At 46.6% G+C, this 23,440-nt stretch overlaps 1 protein-coding gene across 2 annotated transcripts in view; it reads left to right on the forward strand.

The window, feature by feature from the left end:
- The window catches only part of DPYSL3 (dihydropyrimidinase like 3), a 118,788-nt gene that overhangs the window by 83,200 nt on the left and 12,148 nt on the right, over positions 1 to 23,440 (forward strand). For both annotated transcript variants that reach the window (XM_062188885.1, XM_062188886.1), the window contains exons 2-7: positions 6,699 to 6,787; positions 9,891 to 10,075; positions 13,597 to 13,761; positions 15,231 to 15,292; positions 16,136 to 16,216; positions 20,164 to 20,232. In XM_062188885.1, coding sequence (XP_062044869.1) covers positions 6,699 to 6,787; positions 9,891 to 10,075; positions 13,597 to 13,761; positions 15,231 to 15,292; positions 16,136 to 16,216; positions 20,164 to 20,232 — 651 coding nt within the window. The remainder of the gene's footprint in view (positions 1 to 6,698; positions 6,788 to 9,890; positions 10,076 to 13,596; positions 13,762 to 15,230; positions 15,293 to 16,135; positions 16,217 to 20,163; positions 20,233 to 23,440) is intronic.

A 23,440-nucleotide genomic window follows, 5' to 3' on the forward strand; every position in this document is an offset into this window, starting at 1 on the left:
TGAGGGGCCGTGGGAATGTGACCTGAGGGGGTGGATTTAAAGGGGAGGCCTTGGCTGGGCCCGGCTGCTGGTGGCAGCAGCTGAGCAGTTGCTGAGGGCTCCCTTTATGGCAAGGCCTGTTATGTTTTGATGAACAAAGTGTTAGTTCAGTTCTTCTTACTTGTGAGAGGAGTTTTACAGCGGCGGGTTATAATGGTGAGAAATAAAAAATAAATGAGGGTGGTTCATATGTGCTGAGCGCACACAGCAGGTCAACCAGAGTTCAGCTCTTTACGTATGGTGCTCCTGGTGATCCTTATCATTGTCCCCTTTATCATTGTCACAGATGAGGGGACCTCCTTGTCTGAACACAGGTAGCATCCACACTGGAATTCACTCTTTGTCTTCCACCCAAGGAGGCATATCAAACAGCAAAGCCAGAAGGAGAACTCTGGTCTACTCAGAGCTTATCCTGTATCTTTTCCTGTATTTTACCTTGAAGCAGCTGGACTACCCTAGCCTGGTTTTCTCTCTCTAAATGATGCTGCTTTGGAAAGAAAAACAAGATTTCACCTGTGTAGTCCGTTCTTCCCGGAATATTTTTAAGAGTGAGAGTGTTTTTGGAAAGTCGGAAATAATTACCCAAGTGGGAGTTGATTTGAAATAACCACCTGCGTCTTCATCTGGATTTGAAAGGGCTGCTGACTCCTCACTGAGGGTCAGAGTCTGTGCTCCGTGGTTGGAGTGCAGGCAACAAGGCGTTTGATTCTGGAACTCGCTCTCCATTTTGTGTCCTCTTTTCTCTTCCTGGGATTATACCTTTGATTCTGAGAGCGGGAGGGTCGGCAGAGTATGGAACAGATGTGCCTCACGTCCTGTGCTCAGGCCAATCTTCTTGGCTGGCAAGAGGTCCATGAAGGACTCAGGTTTCTCCTGTGGGCATCTTCTCGTTCCCGCAGGAGACTGGCAGGTGGTAATTTACACTCTTGAAGTGGAAGCCTAGGGAGGGAAACCTAAAATGGAACCAACCTCTCCCACAGGCTTGCGTTCAAGATTCTGTCTTTCCATCCCCGTTCTAGTTTGAGTCGGTCATTTTTAGCAACATCCTTGTCACATGATTTACTGCGTCTTCCCTTCCCCACAGCTCTCCCTCTTCTCTCCCTTCCTTTATTCTGTTCTTTGTCCCTTTCTTTCTCTCCTCCTCTCTCACAAACTCTGAATTTTGTATAGTTGATTTTCCTTATCATGATCACATCAACAGAAGGTAAAAAGGATTAGACATTTGTCACACTTATAGGCCTGTACTACGCTGTGTTGTGAATTAGGACCAGGCCATAAGGGGCAGATGTAATGCACTGATTTTAAAAGTTATTGGTTTCCTAAAGTTTCAGCATGAAACAGCCACATTCAGTACACAACAGAGAGCCACATTTCACAGGGTTTCTGTATACTTGTACAGTCACCAAGAGGAGCTCAGTGTGGCACCAGCAGGTGGGAGACCTGGGTTTACTTCTGCATGGAACCAGTCATCTCTACTTGGAGTAGCCACTCATCGCCCCGTATATATCTTCCCTTGCGAAAAGCAGTCAATAGTCTGTCTGCAACATGCTTTTTAAGGCTTTATTAAAAAATTCAAAGTGTTAGAAACATTACTAATGGAGTGTTTATTAGGGGTTAAGTATTACATATCTGTACACACACACACACACACACCCTCATTCCTGGCAGCCACCCTGTGTGAGGTAAGTTAGGTGATAATATCTACTTTGGGCTAATGAAAAAAACTGAGGTTCTGAGGGGTTAAGTCTTAACTCAAGGTCTCACACCTAGGGATGTGGTCCATCTTATTCTCTCAGTCATGGGAGAACCTACGTGGATCCAGGCTTGCCAGCTGATGAGCTTGGCACCTGCTCAGCTATAATACGGTGACAGACATAGCCCATGGTAGCTCGGCGAGGCCTAAGGCAGGGTCCCTGGCTGCTTGCCTCATTCTGCATTTCAGAACCCTCTAGATTACCCTCACACACCCTGGCATATGGTATATAGGTATATGGTTAAATGAGAAAGACTGGTTAGCTCAAAGCTGACCAGTTTTATCTTCTTGAGTATCAGCTCATGGATGCTTAGCAGCGTCAACTGCCAGGAGCATAATGACTTCCCCCCATCATTGAGGGTGACAGTGTAGTCACAGGAGTGGGGTTTCTTCATCTTGCTGTTTTGTGACTCTAGCAGGTGTTCATCTATGAGGCTGGCCCATGTGTTTGTAGGCAAGCCTTTTCTATGTCCAGCACAGTTAGGCTTTGTGTAGCCTGGGACCGGTCAGTCGCTGTGTCCTACCCAACGCTCATTCCTCGGAGCTAGGCTCAGGAATTGCCTTTCCTGCTCTCCTTGTCTCCTGACTGGTCTGCATACTTGCCCTTTGAAGTCGATCCGGCACTCATGGAAAGAGTTGATAAGTAGCTTTGGTGGGGGTGGGTAGCAAGCTGAGGAATCCAGAGGAAATATTTGTTTGAGCTCTGAGAATTCAGATTTTTTATATTTCTGATGATGGAAAGAAATAATAATAATATTAATGCTTCCAGTCCATGGAACAGAGGCCTTGTTACTGCCACTCTGAAGCATACATCAGGCCTATCACTTGCCTTCGGACTCTGCTTAGGTTCCTGATCATAGAGTCAGAAGGTTTATTTAATTACCACTTGAAGAGTTTCCAATGACACCATCTCCATAGTGTTAATCCCACTTGGACTAGCTCTTACTGTCTCCCTGAAGGACGTGGGGCCAGGGATAGCGTTTGCCTCTTTGCCAACATTTGGTAGCTTGTTGAAGGAAGTGATGATCACACCCTGTTTGAGGCTTGAATGTTCTTAGGCTGATCATGTTTCATAACTGGTTTCAGTTCAGACAGAAACGGGTCCCCTTCCAAACCCCAGGGTAGTTAATCTCTTTGCTGGAAGTATAAAGAACATCAGAGAAACTCGGAGCTATGAGAGGGAATTCTTGCACTTACCAAGATTATAAAATTATGAAGCTCCTGTCTGAGATGTGCTGTTGTCTTCCTAGATACCCAGAACTTTGCATAGAGCAGTCGTTTCCTGTGCCGGTTCTGTGACCGGTTGTTGGGCTGGCTGATGGCTGCATTCGTCCTCCAGAGAACCTAGTCATGCAGATTTGGTGGCCTAAAGCAGGGATTGGGACTGTATTTTCCTAACATGCACACTAGTTGAGAAGCACCCCCTGAGGACTGCCTTAGATAACTTCACTGTCCTGTTAGAACTGTACAACAGTGTTTCTTTTTTCCCCCTGAAAAGCCAATTTTTTTTTATTTTTTAAGTTTTATTTATGTATTTGTTTCTTTGAAAGGTAGAGTGATAGGAGGACACACACACACAGAGGGAGGGAGGGAGAAGAGGGGAGAGAGAGAGAGAGATAGAGAGAGACAGAGACAGAGAGAGAAATCAAGTGAGAGAGCACACTTCCTTTCACTGGTCCATTTCCCAAATGCTCACAATAGGCAGGGCTGGGCCAAGCTGAAACTAGGAGTCAGGAACCCCATCCAGGTCTCCCATATAAGTAGCAGGAACCAAGTACTTGGGCCATGATCTGCTCCCCGTATATGTTAGTAGGAAGCTGGATCAGAAGTAGAGGAGCCAGGGCCACCCTGTGGCACAGAGGGTAAAGCCATTGGCTACAATGCCAAATTCTGTATCAGACTGACTGATGGTTCAAGTCCCAGCTGCTCCACTTGCCATCCAGCTCCCTGCTAATGTGCCTGGGAAAGCAGCAAAAGATGGTCCAAGTGCTTGGATCCCTGCCACCCATATGAGTGATCCACATGGTTCCAGGGACCTGGCTTATACCAGGGCTAGCCCCCACCCGTTTTGGCTGTTTGGGGAATGGAAAATCTTTCTCCCTTTCTCTCAGTAACTCTGCCTTTTCAAATAAATAAATAAATATTGAAAAAAAAGAAGTAGAGGAGCCAGGACTCAGACCAACACTCCTATGTAGAATGCAGGCATCCCAAGCACCTGCTCCAGCCACTGTGTGTAACCCGTCCCAGAAGTCCAATTTTATGGCCACTCGATGTAATTTTCTGACTCAGATGCCTTGCGGTCACAGCTTCCATGTCACGCCCTTTACCGATTCACTGGACCAGTGTACAGTGGCTGTCCAGGATGGGCTTTGAGAGCTAAGACGCAAGGAGGAAAAGACAGCCGTTCCAAGACTAAGGGAGTCTGGTGTAGTCAGGGGAGGACTGAATAAGTCAGCTATTGTAGAATGTTATGCCGTGGTGGGAGCAGGTGAGATTGGCTGGACAGTCTAGGGATGCATCCTGAGGGAGAAGCCCTTTAATTGTTCACTTGGCAAAGGAGAAGATGTTGCTACATGCCAGACCAGCACATAAGACTGAGAGAACATTGTTGCAAAGGCTTGGTGGCCAGAGAACCTGACAGGTGTCGAGAACTACATGTTTCTTAGTGTCCCCACTGTATAAAATACAGGTGATACGTGATAGAGTCAAGGGCAGACTGACTGACCCACACCAGCTATCTAGGGCTTGTGGATCAGGCGTGGCAGGAGTTTATATTTGACCTCAATAGCAAATCCTCATTGCCACATACATAGGTGTTTTGTAAACACCTCTTAGATCTGTATCTTTTCAAAATCCTCTCCCCTGATAATATGGCATGATGAAATTTCCTATTCTCACGCAATATCTTGGAAGCAAGAGAAGCTAAGTGGCAATTGTCTACATCCCACTGGAGACCCCACCTTCGTCTCTGGTTTTCTAGCCCTATTCCCACATTTCATTTCTGAAGACAGACAGTGGCTTGTCTGTGGGCCTTCCTTCTCTGTGAAACCTGTAACCTCTAGGAAAGCCAATGTTCGCAGACAGGGTCCAGAGACGCAGCGTCAAGGGAATGATGGTCGTGTTAGCCCCCATGGGCGCTTTCTGCCCTTGACTCCTTGATACATGACCCTGATCTCCAAGGTCAGGTGACCCTGCGGAACATGCCCTGAGCAGCACGATCCGGAACTGCCTTCACTCCTGTGTTGCATCCTCCCCTGTGTGTCAGTGTACTGTCATGCAAACCTGAACGCCTACCAACTCCACTCCGACTCCACATCTCACACTACTTCAGAAGCAAAACTGAGCCCCGCCCCAGGCCTTCTGTGCCCGCAGTTGTTCCTGCCTGCAGGAGTTTCTACCTCCACTGGCCTCTACAGTTTAAAATACTTTCCCTGAGAAGACCCTTTCCCGTCCCGTTTTAAAGAGCCCAACTCCTCTATATCTTGAACACTTTTACATTGCTTTATTTGTTTTGTTGATTTTCTTTATTTCTTTATTGCCAGACTTCCCTTTAAATTCCATAAAAGGAATGACCTGGCGTGCCTCACTCACACTTGTTACCCTACTTATTTGCTCAGGGAGTGGATAGATGGATGGAGGATGGATGGATGGAGGATGGATGGATGGAGGATGGATGGACGGACAGATGGATGGATGGACAGAGTGGATTCTGTAGTCTCAGTTCTTCCCAAAAGCCAGCCTACCACTTGCTATTCATGCTGTAGGTCTATGGTGTCAGGCTCCTGGGAGTCACAGGCTCCTGTAAATCATTTTCTCTCCCATGAATCCAATAAAGCTCCAACCTGAGCCCCATTGATTTAATGAACTCTGTGGTCTCTAGCGCGGACACTGATTTGTTACACTGACTTACATATAAATTATGCATTTATTTTGTTATTTGCCTTGGAGTATGTTTGCATTCGTTGTAGTTGAATCACTTTCAAATTTTACCTAAGTTATAATTTTTAAAAAGGCTTTATCTCTCTCATAATTAAAGCAGAAAAGAAATACACTTGGAAAATGTAAGAAGCACTGAGTATAATGAGGCACATATAAATCCTACATTTCTTCACCCTGAGTAAATACTGAATATATTTTACCTTTTTTTTCCCCATCTAGTGTTTTTCCTATACAATGGTATTTCTTTAAAGATCAGGGAAAATGAAATGAAATAATAAATTTATTTTGGTGTAAAGTAGTTTGAAATTGATGCATATGAGAGGTATTCGAGAAATTCATAGAATTGTGGATTTTGGAGCAACTACATGGATTTTTAAATTTTTGTACTCAAAGAAGCATCTCTTCATTCCATTTTCCACAAACCTTTTGCCTTTACCTGCATAAATTTCACAAGTGTATGTGCAGGTCTGCATACGTCTGTAAGTATCCTGAATTTTAAACGTAACATGGCTATGTCTTCATGGCCTTTTAAAAGCCTGTCTTACTGTATGCCTCATCCTAAGTTCTACTTTCAAGAATCATCACTGGGTGTCAGCAGAAAATCAGACAGTGTACCAGGCACTGAAGTAGACGTTATCTCACTTTAGATGTCTAGTGCTTACTGACCGGAAACGATCATTATAAAGAATATCTTGCTTACTCAAGCAGCTTTGTTTCTGAGTGGCTGTGGATAAGTTGCAGAAACAAGAGGTGAAACCCTGGAATCATTTGAATTAGGGGGAAACAAGAAAACTGGATCTCCAACAGATGTACCCAGTTTAGCTAGAGAGTGCGCTGGGCACAGAGATGTCATTTGCAAATGTGTTCCTGTTAGCTCACTAAAATTGTGGCTTGGGCAAACCTCAACAGACCGCCCTTCTCTGAAACTGTAACTGTGAGAACGACTGGTGTCTTCCTTGTTTTCCAGAGTGATCGTCTCCTTATCAAGGGAGGCAGGATCGTCAACGATGATCAGTCCTTTTATGCTGATATCTACATGGAAGATGGCTTGATAAAGTACGTATGCAGATTCCTTCTTTTTGTCTTTTTATACTTCCAATTTTCATTAGAGACTTCAAAAGAAGCTTGAATTACATGGGTGAAGTGAAAAATCTGAATTAAATCAGTTGATTGTTTCATTCAACAGAATTGTGCCTAAGGCCTTATTGGGTGAGCTACACTGATGGGGTTTCTATGGATTATGGTAGAAGGAGAAGATGTGCCCACTAGGGCTGGCTTTGTGGTGCATGGGTTAAGCTACCACTGTGGCACTGGTATCACATGTGACTGCTACTCAGCTTCTGACCCAGCATTTCTGCTAATGCACCTGGAAAGGCAGGGGAAGATGGCCCAAGTACTTGGACCTCTGCCTTCATGTGGGAGACCAGAATGGAGTTCTAGGCTCCTGGCTTCAGCCTGGCCCAGTCCTAGCCATTGCAGCCATTTAAGGAGTGAACCAGCAATTGGAAGATTCTCTCTCTATCTCTCCCCACCCTCTCTTTCTGTTGTTCTGCCTTTCAAACAAGGAGACAAATAAATAATTTTTTTGGAAACATAGGTGACCACCATCTTTAAGGGTACTGAACAATGGGTACAATTTACAGCGTTGTAAAAATGTACAGCTTTGTATAACACAAAGCAAGGGACTTGAAATCGAGAAAAGTGATTTAGAAGTATACACAAAAGAAATACATTTAGAGATGAGGTCTGGGGGTGGAGAGGGTGTTTAAACCAGTTCTTGACAAAAGGATAGGATTTCTATGGTCAATGCAGAGATAGGACATGCATTTCTAGCAAGATTTCCAAATAGGTTCATTCAGGCTGTAGAATTTATAATTACATTATAAAATGGTTTGCTAGTGGATGATGCCTGTAAGCAGCACAGCCAGGTAATTTTGTGTGTGGATTCCTTGCACCGTGAATTTGAAAAGAGGATTTGACTTACACACCATTGTTTATCGTGTAAAGCAAGGTACACCAGCACAGTGATAAGATACTACATAAGACAACTCTGTCTCACATATACTATTAGCCACAACTGGCCTCATTCAGTTTCATTTCTGTATTGTTCAACTACATTAGCTAGTTTAACATTCTGGTTATAGGAGAGCTCTAACTTATCTTGGAAAACTTTGCTCAAATACAGTTTTCTGTAGATGGATTTTCTGTATCAGACCCTAAGTCTAATCCAGCTTCCCCCATGTGTGTTCTGAAAACATTCTTCTGACCTTGTTGGGAGCCACTTGAGAGCAAGGACCATATCTTGCTCATCCGGTACTTAGCACATAAGAGTTTTGTTACGTAGTCATTTGCCTGTCTGAAAATTTACGGCGTGTTTGCTGTATAAGCCTATTGTCTAAGGCACTGGATGATGCTGGGTCAGATGCTACAGTCGATGTCACTCAGGCCCCATCATCACACCCTGTTCCTCTGGTGACCATACAAGCGTTTAGGGAAATGGAGATATCTGTGTGTATGCCAGGTACCTACCGTTACAAGGTGACAGCAGTATCAAGTATTCAATTAGTAGAATGGATGATTCCGAAGAGTGAGAGCTGCTTATTAATTACAATAGCTAATCTTTCTGATTGACTTCTAATGTCCCTAACTAACACTGTTCCCTGGGTTTAAGACATATTAACATTTAATCTCAACAACCTTATGGAGAAGGCATATTTATTACATTGTACAGATGAAAAAGAGTCGACATAGGGTGAGTTTAAGTAACTTGGCCCTAAGCTTGTAACTGGCAGAGCCAAGATTGTGAGTCCAGATAGCCTCCATCCAGAGCAGGGGCACAGTCTGAATTCTTACACTTGCCTGTTCATCGAAACTTGCGAAGGCAGAGAGCTGGAAACTGAACCTTCAGGAATTAATGTCATCTTGATCATACAGTGGACGAAAGGGGGAAGGCATTTCTTTTTGAGGGTTGGTATTGTGCCAGATGTCAAAATGGGAGAAAACGCACATACACAAATGCACAGAGACCAAACCGTTCTTCCTGCCCTTTGTTCTCTGTTTTTCATGTAGGAAGAGCAGTGAAAGAACAGAGCTGGCTGTTGTCTGCACCACAGTGGAGTTAGGATTGGAGGGTGCGTTTTTCCATAGCGTGTTTTGAATGGTGGTGCTGTAACGACCCGGTGCTGGTGTGGTGAAGTTGGCCTCATACAGTTGTCAGCAATACTTTGTTTTAGTTACAGAACTTAGGCCAGTGGTAGACTTCTTACTGCCCGGATACTGAGGTTAACTGGGCTGGGTGGGAACCAAAGGGGAAGGAGCTACATGTGCACAGGCAGTGGGGTACCTAAATGCTGTCCTTGGTAGCTGTGCCTTTGAGGGTCTCCTGAGCTTATTCCTCGGCTGAGACTGCCCCCGTCCATTCCTTGGCCAGAGTGTGTCTGGGGGCGGTTGTCCTAAGCACCTCCCTTGGCTTGAATCTGTTACTGAGGAGGAGTGGATTGGGATCACACAAAAGTAGCTGGTGTCGGGGCATCTGCATCTTTGACTTCCTCCTTGCAAATCACACTTGACCGATACATTATCAGAGCAGTGAAGACTGAGGTGGGAAATGACCCAAAGTCTGTTTGTGGGAGCACAGAAGAAGCTGTGTAGATGACAGTTCTCACACCTGTTCTTGCAGTCATCTCTAGTGGTTCGTTATTTTACACTCTTTAGAGCCTTCTTCACTGTTAGAACTCACTGTCAAAGAGTAATGAGAACATTTATTCTTTCAGAAATATTTATTACACACATTATATTCTACACATTGAGCCACTGGGGTTTTAGTACAAAGCCAAGGAAGCATGGGCCCACCACATGGTATACCAGATGACTGTGAATATGAGAGTCGTTCAAGAAATTCTTAGAAAATACATATTATGAAGAAACTATGCATGGGTTTCAAATGTTTTTGCCCCAAAATAAACTCGCCTTTTAATTTCATTTTCTAGGAACTTTTTGAGGTACCACCTGGATCTTTGTTTAAAGATGGATAAGTTTGTGGGTCCCTTACACAGACTATCTTGGCCAGTGTGTCACAGTGTTTAAAATCCTTATACTACTGTGTTTGTCTTGGAGGAATTTCCCTTTTGAATTACCAGTCGTTCCACTGTCTCCCCAGACAAATTGGAGACAATCTGATTGTCCCTGGAGGAGTAAAGACCATCGAAGCCAATGGGAAGATGGTGATTCCGGGAGGCATTGACGTTCACACCCACTTCCAGATGCCGTACAAGGGAATGACCACTGTGGATGACTTCTTCCAGGGCACGAAGGCTGCCCTGGCCGGTGGCACCACCATGATCAGTGAGTCCTGGCTTTTCTACATTCCTCTTCCCCAGAGGCACACATCTAATGCACGTGGTGACCACCGCACCATCTGCCTAACCTGTACACTGTCCTCTCTTCAGTCTGTAAACTTTGTGCCTGGTGGGAACTGAGAAAAAAAAAAAAAGTTGGCCCAAGGAGGTGGGCAACTCACCATGATCGTATGGAGGAGAGTCGTGGGGTCTGGGCCACCAGGGAGCCATTCTCTCACACCTGTCCAGCAGCCAGGGCTGGCTCCTGCGATGGGTGGAGAATTTGGAAAGAACCCTCTCTGCAGTAGTCACTGGGGAAAGTGAACTTAAAAACTGTGGCTGGGGGGCAAAAAATGATTGCAGGACTGTGACTTGAGTGTGAGGGAAGAGGGAGTGGAAGCAGAGCAGTGAGAGTGGGGCTGAGGAGTGTCCTGGGAGAAGGACCCTGCAGATGTACAGTACTCTGGGGATTAGCAGGCCTGCATGGCCTGTAGTGCTCTCGGGCCTCTGCTGGGTTCTAACCAATTCATATCTTTAAGATTAGGTGAACTGTGGGAGTGGTTTCCATTGTTCTTTATTTATTGTTTTGTTTCTGGTAACTATTGCCATTCTAAAGAAACCTAGGAAGTCGCCTGCCATTGGATTTCTAAACAGATAGCATTAGGGAAGTCCTTCCTGTCCCAAAGGAATCTCCATGGATTGGTTTCCATCCCAGTCCTGGCCCCAAACTTGGTCAGCCAGTGCACTGTTTATTTGAATGCCCTATACATACACTGGAGAGTACGGAGCAGCCAGAACCCGATAGTTATCCACTGCTCTTTGCTTCTTTGGATGGGAGCACTAGCTGGATTCAGCTTTATGTAGCCGGGTGTGAAAGCCCAGGAATGTCTCATCGAGGCCATCAAAGGTGCAATACAGGGAGACCAGAGCTTTTCTCTGGGTGAAGAGGGGAAGCCAGCTGACTTCTCAGCACCATCTGCCCACGAAAGCCCTGGTGCCATTCCAGACATTAGTGATGTAACTCTATGTGTTTAATTTCCGATAAGTGCACTTGGGCCCTGTTTGATAGGAGCCTAAGGAAATGGATGATCTTGCCTTGGCTTTGTGCCATCTGGGCAAGAAGCTGGAACTGTGTAGCATCCTGGAGATTCACATTGTGCTTGATCTGCAGTAAGATCCAGGAAAGTCAGAGTTCCATGTGATGGAAGAGAAAAGCATACAGGGTACCACAAAAGCATTTTGTGTCCTTTGTGGGTCATTTGGAAACCCTAGGTATGCAAGCAAAAAAGCAATCATACTCCCACATTACTGTTAAAATTTAGCTCTACTGGGGCCAGCATTGTGGCATAATGGATAAAGCCGCCACCCATATGGGCGCTGGTTCCTGTACCAGCTGCTCCACTTCCGATGCAGATCCTTGCTAATGTGCTTGGGAAAGCAGTGGAGGATGGCCCAAGTGCTTGAGCCCTTGCACCCACATGGGAGACCCAAAGGAGGCTCCTGGGTCCTGGCTTAGAATCAATACAGCTCCAGCCATTGCAGCCATTTGGGAAGTGAACCAGCTGATGGAGTATCTCTCTCTCTCTCTGCCTCTCTGTAACCTTACCTCTCAAATAAATAAATAAATAAATAAGGCTTTTTAAAAAATGTAGCTGTACCAAGTTACTTCAAAACCCATGGAAAATAGAATTAAAAGAAAAATTTTGATGCAAGAAAACATTTGAAATTTATACATAAGGAGGCATCTTCAAAAAGTTTATGAGAAGTGTGAACTATGAAAAAACTATCCAAGGATCTCAAATTATTTTTTTTGTACCAAGAGAAACTGGTCTTTGAATTGCATTTCCATGAACTTTTTGAAGTGCCCTCCTGTAATCTAGATGTGTTTTTTTTCCTATTGAACAAAAGTAGTGTCATAACATATGTACTGTGTCTTCACCTTCCATTGTCTGTAAGTAATATGTCATGCATATCTTTCCATTCACATATTTTTATTTTGCCACCACATTTAAAATGGCTGCCCAGTCATCTGTTTTATGAGGGCGTCAGGATTTATGTATTCAGGCAAGCTTCCCTGTTGTTGAAGACTCCAATTGTTTCAGGTCGTTCACTGGTATACATTAGGACCAAAATTTTGCATGCAACCATGCTTATTTCCCTAGGAAGAATTCTTAAGTCTGAGAATAATTATTGAGTTAAGGTATGGAAAATGCCCAGTGTTTCATATGTGTAAATGTTCATAGCACAATGGAATTAAAAGATATGCTTATGTTGGTGCAGACATTTTTTAAATCTATGGCTACTTTCTTCATAATACACATTTTTCATGATTTTTTTCATCTGATTTTAATTTATATTTAAGCAGCCATAGATCTGTAAAAATGAAGCAGATCGGCCATCTGCTTAGTTATGTAATTTCTGCAAACCATTGAAAGTAATTATCATCTCATTATCTGAATGTTTCTCTGAGATTTCTACAGGAAGTAAAGAATAGGCCATGCTAAGGCTTCTCGGGTCTGTCTTTTCCACCACCCATTTGTTTAACAAATACTGAGACCCTACAGTGTGCCAGTGAACAACAGGACAAAGGAAACCAAGGTTACTCTTGGCCTTCTTGTGAGGGTGGTCACACAAGTAATTTAGCCCTGAGAAGGGCACTCTTGCATGAACTTCTTGAAGATTTCAAAAAGTTTTTGTACCCAAATATACATACTGTGATTACATTTTCCACAGGCTTTTTGAAATACCCTCATATTTTGAAATTGTTCTCAGCAAAGTTCAATTCACTTTTGCCTTAGCTGCTTACTTTGTCTTTGATCCTCTTCGAGAGTATAACTTGTGCCTTATTTTCACCAAATGTTGATGTCATTGTTTTAAAAAATACTTACAATCCCGTGATTGCACATGACAGAGTAGGTAGGTTTGGGCCTCAAAGAAACCAGATTCTTAACAGAGTTTATGTGGAAATACGAACTACAGGCCTAGTGTTACGTCCGTTAATGTCGGTGGCAACTGTTTCCCAAAGCAGTCATCAGGAGGGCTTCAGTGTCTTGTACCTGACTTCATTGTAAAACTGCTCCTTCCACCCTCGATGGCAGTCTGACTGGTACCCGCTGGGACTCCCCATAGCACTAGTCATAATGGTGTGTAGTAGACATTTGTTGATGGCTAACATTTACTATGTGTCAGGCACTAGTTGAAGAACACTTCATATACATTTTGCCAATTAATCTTCTAACAAATTCAGAAGGAAGGCACCCGTTGGACACATTGTCTGCAACCTAGCTTGGCACTCATTTTAAGGAGAGAAAACGGATGTTTAGACATGCAAATTATTTGCCCCAAATCCCGTAACTCAGTGAAATTTAAATCCTCCGTAGCCAGAAACTACCATGGAACATATTCTAAGGTTAACTCCATGCTCAGGAAGTAGCCGTGTGCAGTTGTAGCTAAGCAAGTAGAGACGGGCTGGGCAGACAGGAGCAGACCTGTCCAGTGAGCCACCCGTCTGGGGCTTCTCTTGTTCAGTTGACCACGTGGTGCCTGAGCCTGAGTCCAGCCTGACCGAGGCCTATGACAAGTGGCGTGAGTGGGCTGACGCGAAGAGCTGCTGCGACTATGCCTTGCACGTGGACATCACCCACTGGAACGACAGTGTCAAGCAGGAAGTGCAGAGCCTCATCAAGGACAAAGGTGAGCCCCCCCTCCCACCGCCCACCCCCTCAGGCTCTGCTTGGAGCCCGGCCCCTTGAGCACAAGTGCTAGATGCACGTGTACTGCTGCGCTCCAGTAGGCAATCTTACGTACTCCTTACAGGGTCCTACGAGAAGAGAATTGTTCTTTCCACTTTGCAGATGGAGAAACTGAGTCTCAGAACAAGTAGTGCAGGATCATCATGTTACAGCTGTCTGTAGTCTATCTTCTTTACCTCTATGCAGTAATGCCCATTTTACAGAGAAAGAAACTAAGGTCAAGAGAGATTATCTTATGTAAGGTCACGGGGCTATTATATATGTGATTAGGTACTATATATATATATATATATATATATATATATATATACCTAACATTTTACTCCAGGGATTAAACCATTGCCACTGTATAACCATGGCATTCTTAGAAAAGGCTAAGACAACATTTCTGGGAGCAAGGATGTGTCGGCACTCAGGATAGGAGTTTGGAGTGAGAGAATACCACTCCTCTTGTGTCTGTCCATGTGTGTGTACTTTCAGTGAGTGCGTGATTTAGGTTCCCATTGTTGTCTTAGATTCTCTGTTCTCTGCTTCCTTCTGTGTTTTGACCCCCACTCCCATGCACGCACGCACGCACGCACGCCTGGAATGTGCTTAGCACAGAAGGGCAGCCAGGGGACTACAGAAGCGTTAAGTAATGGAAGCATTATCAGTTGTGTCTAGACACAGATGCCAGGAGCTCCCCGGGAGTGTGTGCCCTGGATTGGGGACAGAAGGATGACCCCTAAGAGCGTGAGTTTTTGTTTCTATGCCTGTCCTTAGCCCACAGGCCCTGCCTACACAGAATGTGACATGAGCTCCTCCCTTGTTGCTACTTCCTTTTACTCTGGGCTTGTCACCGGAATAGGAGACTGAATGGCCTTCATGCCCACTGCACCAAAGGGCCTTGGTCCTTCCAGGGATGAAGCAGAGACCTTTGGGGATGGTAGCGTTGGAAAGAACTGTCCCGAGTTGAACCACTCTGGGCAAGGAAGTTCTCAAATTATAACCCACTTTTGGCCTGGAGCCGAAAGGGCTGAGATGGCCCCAATGGTTGCAGACCAAAATTATCCTTTCCCCAAAATGATTTTCTGTTCCCCAGTCCTGCTTGTATTTCTGTAAGTCAGTATATTAGTAGTTTATTTTGGATGAAAATTAAATATCTTTCCTTATAACCCTTGCACTTACTGCTAGGAGATGGTGCAGAGGGGTGTGAGAAAGAGGTGCGTATGGAGAGACCATTCTACTGTGACATCACTTAGGAATTGTTGATTTTACAGGGTGGAGTGGGGAATAGGAAAATGACCTTGGAAAATGTGAAGTACCGCTTTTGTGTTGAACAGGAGCCGTGGTGATACGTCGGGCATGAGAGTCGGACAAATGATGGAGGGTGGTCAGAATAATGCTGTCTCTCTCGTGCCTCTTTTGCAGGGGTTAACTCCTTCATGGTTTACATGGCCTATAAGGATTTGTATCAAGTGTCCAACACAGAGGTAACGACCCGCTTGTTGTGTGGTTTGGGGTCCTGGATGGGTTTCCTATTGTTGAAGACCTTGGCCGTTGTCACATGAGTCCCTGTGGTCACTGCGGGAGACCACTGGGCCAGAGTTCTTCTTGAAGCCCTGCTGTCCGTGCTAGCTTTTAAATAAGGTAATGGGCAGCATGCTGTTAGCAGGGCAGGCATGGAGCTGGAATCGCCACCGGCAGCAGCTTTCTCAGATGGGTAAGAGGAAGGGCAGGGCTGCATCTCCGCCTGCTGAACAACGCAGAGCTCTGGGAGCTCACTGAAAGGGTGAGGTTCTCTGCCTTACAGGAGCAGGAGTGCCTCTGCCTTTTGGAGCAGTGTGTGCCTCTGAGGCCCTGCGAGACCCACACAGGTGTCTGTTGTAGAGAAATCGCGAGTTTTCAGAGGAAACAGAAGAAACTTTTCCGTGCCTCCTGATGACGAGATGAGGGTCTCACCTTTTGTGTAGCTTCTGGCTGGGCATTCCCAGCTTTCTGGGACACTCATCGAGAAGGATTCCCAAGCTGTGTCTCTCAGCTTGGAGGGAAATCCTTCCATTGAAATGTGTGCTAGAGCCAGCGGGGAGGAGTTGGTGGTACTTGATTAGGTTTTCACCCTGTCTGCCTGGCAGTCTAGGTGGGGTCTTCCTGGAGACAGAGTTCCTCTGGGCTCACCCTCCTCTCTGACTGTGCATATTTTGGTCTTCGTAGCTGCCCTGGTCACTTTGTTTCCTGGTTGATCCCGTAGTTTCCACTCTGGCTCTAGAATGGGCCTATACATGGGGCTGCTCCCAGTGGTGTGCTCACATGACAGAGACTCACTTCTCTTTCAGCTCTATGAGATCTTCACCTGCCTGGGAGAGCTGGGGGCCATTGCTCAAGTCCACGCTGAGAACGGAGATATCATTGCGCAGGTAGTGACAGGGCTTTCTGCGGGGGTTTGGGTCTGCATCCCATGTGTGTGTGGCTCGGGCTCTCTGTATGTGCAAGGCTCTGTCGTAAGTACTCTGCTAATGACAGAGCCTCACAGTGTAGTTTGTGGGAAAACTAGGGGGGAAAACAGACAAGCAAGGAGCAATGAAAAGGTGCTGTAAAATGGGCAACAGGCCTGACATTCCGGGGACTCAGACAAGGCATCTTGGAAGAAGAGGTTCACAGTTTGGACCATTTGGTGGGACAGCAGTGCTGGTTCTCTTCTGAAAATTAATCCAAGCCATGTGACAGCCACTGTCATGGAGAAAAGCCCTAAGGCAGCCTTCCTCAGAAGCCAGACATCAGAAGCAAGTCTGCAGAACTCCCGGCTTTAGATCATAAAAACGTAGGTCTTGAGGGGATCCGACGTCTTACTGGTTTCCTAGAAATCATAGGAGAAACTGCTGCGGAGTGATGAAAGCAAGGGCCCCAAGGCCCACACGGATCATTTGCAGGGAAGCAGAAAGCAGTTCTCTGTGTCTCCTGGGCTCCTTAATGGAAGAGATGCGCAGCTGTGTCTTAGGAAGGTTGTGGTTATCTCAGAAACTTTTCAGGGTTGGCCTCTGCTTGGAAGAGACAGCCAGAGAAAAAGAGGAGGCTTGCTTCGTCCATTTGATAACACTAACAGCGAGACCTGTGTGCCGACATGTTCTCACATAACCCTCTCCCAGCGTTTTGAAGATGCTACCATTGTGCCCATTTTATAGGCAAGAACATCAAGGCTCTGAAGGATCAGGTCACACTGGCCATGAGAAGCCAAACCTTGGCCCCTCAGAGGTTGTGTGCCAGTGGTCATCTTTACCCAGGGTTGGTGGATCTGATATCCTTGGCTCTCTGAACCCAGCCACAGCACCCAGGGGTGGCAGTGGCCCAGTGGTTCTGGGCCCCAGCTGTTGTGATTTCAGGCTCTGTCACTTCACCGATGGAAGAGGTGAGGGACATATGCAGGACTCTTGTAAGACCACGGAAGCTAATTAGGCCCCTGACATTGCCTTCTCTCTTGTCGCCCATACACCCAGGGGTCATGGCGTCATTCGCCAAGGAGGGCCCCCATGCCTTGCTTTGATGGGGCCGCCTCAGGGGTGTTGAACTGCCACTCCTACCCCTTCCCTGGGTTCTCAGTGCAGCAGCCTGAGATCCCAGCCCTCCCTTCAGCTGCCTGGAAGTCAGACTCTCCGATTCTCTGCTCCAGGCTCTGGGGAGGCAAATGAGCTCCAATTTCACAACCACTGTTCTCAGCTCCTTTCCCCTGTGGCTTCTTAGTATAGAAGTTTCTCTGGTTACCCTGCACCCTTTCCCCACTTTGGGAAGATCTGTTCTCAATCAGGACAAGGATAAGGGCATTTTTCCTTCTGGATGAGTTTCTTATGTCTGTTTATTAAGTTCAGCTCGAGCTGAAAGATTTTTATCACATTGTCTAAGTGAAGGCAAGTGCTGTCTTGAGTTTCTTGCTAGACTTATTACAAAAGTGACTAAAGAGCCAGAAGAAGGAATCTTTTCCTCTGGGTACAAACAAGGTCAGTCTTCAAAAATTTCAAGTTGGCAAAGACAGTCTAAGAGAAGAGCATCGTTAGCCATTCATTTAACAGAGATTTTCTGAGCACCTGTGCCAGGCCTTGGAGAGGGAAGATGAAAAAAGATAAGGTTCCTTTCCTCATGGAGCCAAGCGTAAGTGTGCTGTGACCCAAACTGTGAGGTTGGTGTTGCAGTGGTGAGTCCCCCCAAGTGCACACGGCCCACTCTGGCAGGGAGCACCATGGAGCCTTATAAGCCGTTCTTAGTCTTCAGCTGTAGGGACTCTGTGGCTCTTAGGTGAGGGCCTGCCAACATGGGCAGCGCATCAGCGTAACGGGATTTTCCTCCATCCAGAGGTTCTGATGCATAGGTCAGTAGGTCAGTTTGGGCAAGTGTGTTTGGAACATGTTGCCCTGGTGACTTGAGTGTGATTTTGGAAGCCATGGATGGAGCCAGCCTCGTCCCAGCACATGTGAACAAGGTAGACATGAGAGTGTCATGTAAGACACTAGAGACCTTAGCCCTTGGGTGACTTCAGGCAACTGAGAATGGATACTCCCTGCAGTTGCGAAGGAATTTTATTCAATCAAACTGAGAAGAGTAGATGAAACGGGGAGGCACTTTGCTGGAAAAATCAGTCTGACCACTTCCTGAACCCTGTAGAGTTGGAGATGTTGACCATTTACTTCTCATAGTTACTGACAGTATGCGCACTTTTCTTCTTTTTTTCTAATTGCATTATTAGAAAGAGTACAGGTGGTGAGACTCCTTCCTAGACATTTCATAGTTTCAGAGTTGGCGGGGAACATTTGGGTCTGCGGTTATGTTGCCACTTGGGATGCCTGCATCCCATATCTGAGTATCTGGTTTGAGTCCTGGCTCCTCCCCCTTTTGATCCAGTTTCCTGCTAATGCACACCCCGGGAAGCAGCAAGTGATGGCTCAAGTAGTTGGCTTCTTGAGTAGAAGACCCAGATAGAGTTCTGAGCTCTCCGCTTTGGCCTGCTCCAGCCCTGGTGGTTGGGAGTATTTGGAGAGTAAACCAGTCGATGAAAGATTTCTCTGATTCCCAAATAAAATGAAAATAAATAAATACGAAATTTTGAATTTTTTTTTATAATTTTAGACTGGAAACTTGCCATCTCATGTTATCACCAGAATCCAAACAGGCCACTAGGCTGGACTTGGTGCAGTTTCATAGGAATTCATCTTAGTAATGTGAGCATGCCAGCAAAACTGTAAATACAGTGGTTTAGGATTTCCGCCAGTCCCAAGTGGTCCATGTGTGTTCACTGTCCAGCCACCTGCTTCTTCCAGAAAACTGGCCAGAAGTCTGAGGAATTGAGACACCATGCATGAGGGATGGACAGTACTTCTGCCATACCCACAGTGGTTAAATAGAATTTGACTGAACACAAACTCAGGTGATGCTGTTTAGAGACATTGTTTTGTCCAGATGAGTTCTGAATCTCTTCATTTAAGTCAGAGATTTAAAGCACAAAACCCTGGAGGGGTTTATTAAAATGCACAGTGCTAGGATTTAACCTCATACCTCCTCATTTGATAGCCTAGGAAGAGCCCCAAGTCTGCATTTCTATAAAAGTAGCTCAGGTGCTTTGGGTGTAGGCAGTGGATGGACCACACTTTGGGGAATACGGTGCCTAAACCGTCAGGTCAGGGGCCACATTGCTTTAAATCAAGTACTTAACCCAGAGGCTTGTAGGAAGCAGATATTCAATATATTCTGAATTCAATGAGTAGGTTAAAAATGCAAGAATGAATGAGCAGATGAATTAAGCTACTCTACTTTCAGAGGCAGTTAATTCTGAAAGAGGCCTGGCCTGATTTTTCATGGATGATGTGGACCCAAAAATGGATAGACTGACAGACTGTCCTCCTTTTAATCAGAGCGAGCCGCCCTTACATGCTTTTATTTTCTCCTTTTAGTTCAGATCCCACCCGACACTGCAACTGCAAATACAAAATTAACATATGTGTTCAACATACATGTTGAATAAATTTTAATTTGATTTCATTTGAGAGACAGAATTCCTATCTCCTGGTTCACTCCCCTGTGCCTGCAATGGCCAGGGTGAGGCCTAACCAAAAACTCAATCTGGGTTTCCCATGTGAGTGGCAGGGACCCAACTACTTGGGCTATCGCCTGCTGCCTCCCAGGGTGCATATCAGCAGGATGCTGGAATCAGGAGATGAGTGGGGATTGGAACCCAGTCATCCTGTCTGAGATGCAGGTGTTCCACCCAGCTTCTTAACCACCAGGCCAAGCCCCTGCCCCAATATACAGACCAGGGCCATTTTCCCAAATCTCAGCTGAGCTCACCTGAGGACTGTTTCCTGTTCTCTCCTCACTCTAGGAACAAGCCCGGATGTTGGAAATGGGAATAACTGGCCCAGAAGGCCATGTGCTGAGCAGACCAGAGGAGGTGAGTTGAAGGGGTGGGTGTGGGGGTGGGCTAGGGGGAGGCAGGCAGTAGCAGTGAGCTTTCCAGAACACTCCTGTGATTACAGGCTCAGCAGTCCGGCTGTGGTCTGCTGCTCATTTGCCCTTAGGATGCTCGTGTTTGGCCTGCGTTCCCAAGCCTCATGCATACACAGTGCACAAAGAAGCAGTGCTGAAAGGTGGTGAGAATCCATGGATACCAGATAGCAGTAGTGGAACATTTCTTTCAAGGACCACTTCTGACTGACCCTAGCTCAAGGGCCCATGAGAAAATCTAAAAGGAATGTAAGGTGGCTACCTGCTTCTGGCCTCTCATCTGTCTGAAGATAACACAGGTTGGAGTGCACTTCGTGGCCATTCCGTAGGAGGGTCACGTCTCTCCTGCCTTTGTGAATCACTGTGAATCCCGGAGACATTTCCGCTCACTCCCTCATTCCATAACAGGTTTTGAGTCCTGCAAACAATGTTTTGATGGGAGGTTGAATGTGTTTTTTATAGGTGTAATGACACTCGATGTATGGAATATCCAGATGTGGAAGCTTCCCACGTATAAAATGAAGCATGATTTGCAGCTGTGCTTAGCAGAAAAACAGTGGATAAAAAGTAGCAGGTGGCTGATCCCAGGTCTCTGGGGTGTCAGCAACTTCACCCAGGGCGTAGGGCTCGGCGTTGCCTGCCCAGGTGGCTGAGAACAGGCTGGCCTGGGGAGAGCAGCGTGGGTCTGGCCCCTGGAGCAGATTCAAGGCCCCAGTAAAGTACAGCCCGTGCCTGTGCTGTCATTCCAGACTCTGCAACAGGTGCTAGAAAGCATCAGAACCAAAAATGCTGCATTCCTGTTGCCGGGGTCTTTTAGAGCCAGGTCAACAATTCAAAGGTAACACACAAAGAAAAAAGCGCTCCTATCCTAAGGCTGCGGGAGTTTTCACAGCTGAGTGCGCTCCTACAAACTCAGCACCCACCTGGAGAAACGGGATGCTCAGCACCCCACTTTGTGTCCAGTGATATTTGGTTACCATCTGCAATAACTGATCATTTTGATAGTGGGCTTCCGGTCACACACAACATTCCCGGGAAACGTGTATCTCTTGAATAGCATCAGGCGCTTTTCTGTGGAAGGCTTTTGCCTGGTTATGCGCCCACTGCCTTAGCTCAGCTGTCCCTGCCGCTGCTTGGGCTGGGCGGCCTTTACTGCGCAGGTGAAGCCGCTGCCAATTGTGTGTGCATGATGGGAAAACCATGTTCATGGTGTGAGCAGCCCAGGGTGATCAGCACAGCACTGTTTGCGAAATGTCCTAAATGCTGGTCGCTGGAAAGATGTGCTGGCACCATGGATGTCTTCAGCAGAAGCCAGGGGATTTCAGAGCAAAGTCTATTTTTGTTCCTTGGTTTGTTTTCTCAACCTCCCCCACCTCCGCCACCCCAGCATCTACTCCCTGTTCCCGTCTCCTTTTTAGTAAAAAAAAAAAAAAAGCCTCCAGACTGCAGATCACCACAACCCTAGAAGCCCTTCTGGGTGAAGCTGGAGGCTGATGTAACCGTCCATAGATAGTCATGTTGTCCGAGTGCCGAAAACCTGCAGTGCAGGGAGGGAGGCAGGCAGAGCCAAAGGGCCAGTGCCGGGGTCACGGGGTCATGGGGGAGCTGAAGTGGTGAGCATAGGTGTGAAGGGGGAGGAACGCGTGGAGGAGCAGCCAGCCCTCTTCAGTTCAAAGCACACCGAGATACCACACGGTGCACTGTTTAGAGAGCTGGGACCCGAGGCTCAGGACAGCCTCTGCAGAGCGCAGGAGTCTGAGGGCTTGGGGGACACGGCTGCCTTCACCAGTGGGCGGGGCCTCCAGCGCCACCTCTTCAAGGAACAGAGGGCTGCTTGGGGGTCTCCTGCTTGGCCAGCCAAGATCTTGGGGTTTGTCTGCTGAGCCACAGCTGCCACGGGCACTGGCTGCTTTGCATTAGACAACCCTTGGGCATCTGCAAGCTATTTTTAGTATTTTTTTTTAAAGTGTTGGGCTGCACAGGCTAACCAGAAAGTCATATCCGTACAAAATGGAACTGTTGCTGAAGGAATGGAAACATGCCAGTGTCTCTGCTGTGAGCCAGATTGGAGTGGCTCTGCCTCGGGTTAGGAACTCAGGCGCTCAAGGTCTGTCAGAGCAGTGGCCACCCCTCAGGCAGCACTTGCCTTTACAGGAGTGAGCTGGTGGCTTTGCAAGGATTAACTCACTCCAGCCTCCCGACGGCCCGAGGTGTCAGATCCTCTTACTGTCATCCCCCCCGTACAGTCAAGGCTGCTGAGCCTTGGGGAACTTGTGCAGTGTGCCCGAGCCCATGGACCTTCTAAGGGCAGAACCAGGAGTCTGATCCAGCCCATCTGAGAGAGCCTGAGCTTCCTCACCCTATGCTTTGCTAATAAAATAAGGGAAAACTCAATCCTCTTTGCTTGATAAAGACAGTGGGCTTGGTTAGCATATTTGAAAACATGAATTCTATGTAATGGTGGGATGGAAGGGATCAGTAATAATCAAAGTCTTTGCGGTGAGAAGCCTGGGCATGATTTCTGTAAGAATGCCTCCTGGGGGGGTGGGGTGGTGCTGTGGCATAGTGGGCTAAGCCTCTGCCTGTGGTGCTGGCATCCCATATGGGCGCTGGTTCGTGTCCTGGCCACTTCTCTTATGATCCAGCTCTCTGCTTATGGCCTGGGAAAGCTGTGGAAGGTGGTCTAAGTGCTTGGGCCCCTGCACCCTCGTGGGAGACCTGGATCAAGCTCCTGGCTCCTGGTTTTAGATCAGACCAGCTCCAGCCATTGCTGCCATTTGGAGAGTGAACCAGCAGTTAGAAGACCTTTCTCTCTCTCTCTTTCTCTCTCTATCTCTCTGTAATTCTACCTCTCAAATAAATAAATAACATCTTAAAAAAAAAAGGAATGCCTTCTGGAATTAACCCTTTGCTGACCACCTGTTGCTACAGGAAAGCATTTGAGGGCCCATGGCGCCACGTTGTCTTAGCTCCCTTACAGTGTGGTGGTGTGATTGTGCTTCCTGAGGGGTTTGGGGAGCAGTGTCCTCCACTCACGGTACCCACAGGGAGAGGGGAGAGGCTGGGGGAAGCGCCAGCCGCAGTGATTAGGGACTGGTACCAGCCGTTGCTCTGAGAAGCGGCTCTCTTCTGATGTCCGTTTCATAGGCTAGGCA

The sequence above is a fragment of the Lepus europaeus genome, chromosome 4 (assembly GCF_033115175.1).
Source record: "Lepus europaeus isolate LE1 chromosome 4, mLepTim1.pri, whole genome shotgun sequence".
NCBI classification, from domain to species: domain Eukaryota; kingdom Metazoa; phylum Chordata; class Mammalia; order Lagomorpha; family Leporidae; genus Lepus; species Lepus europaeus.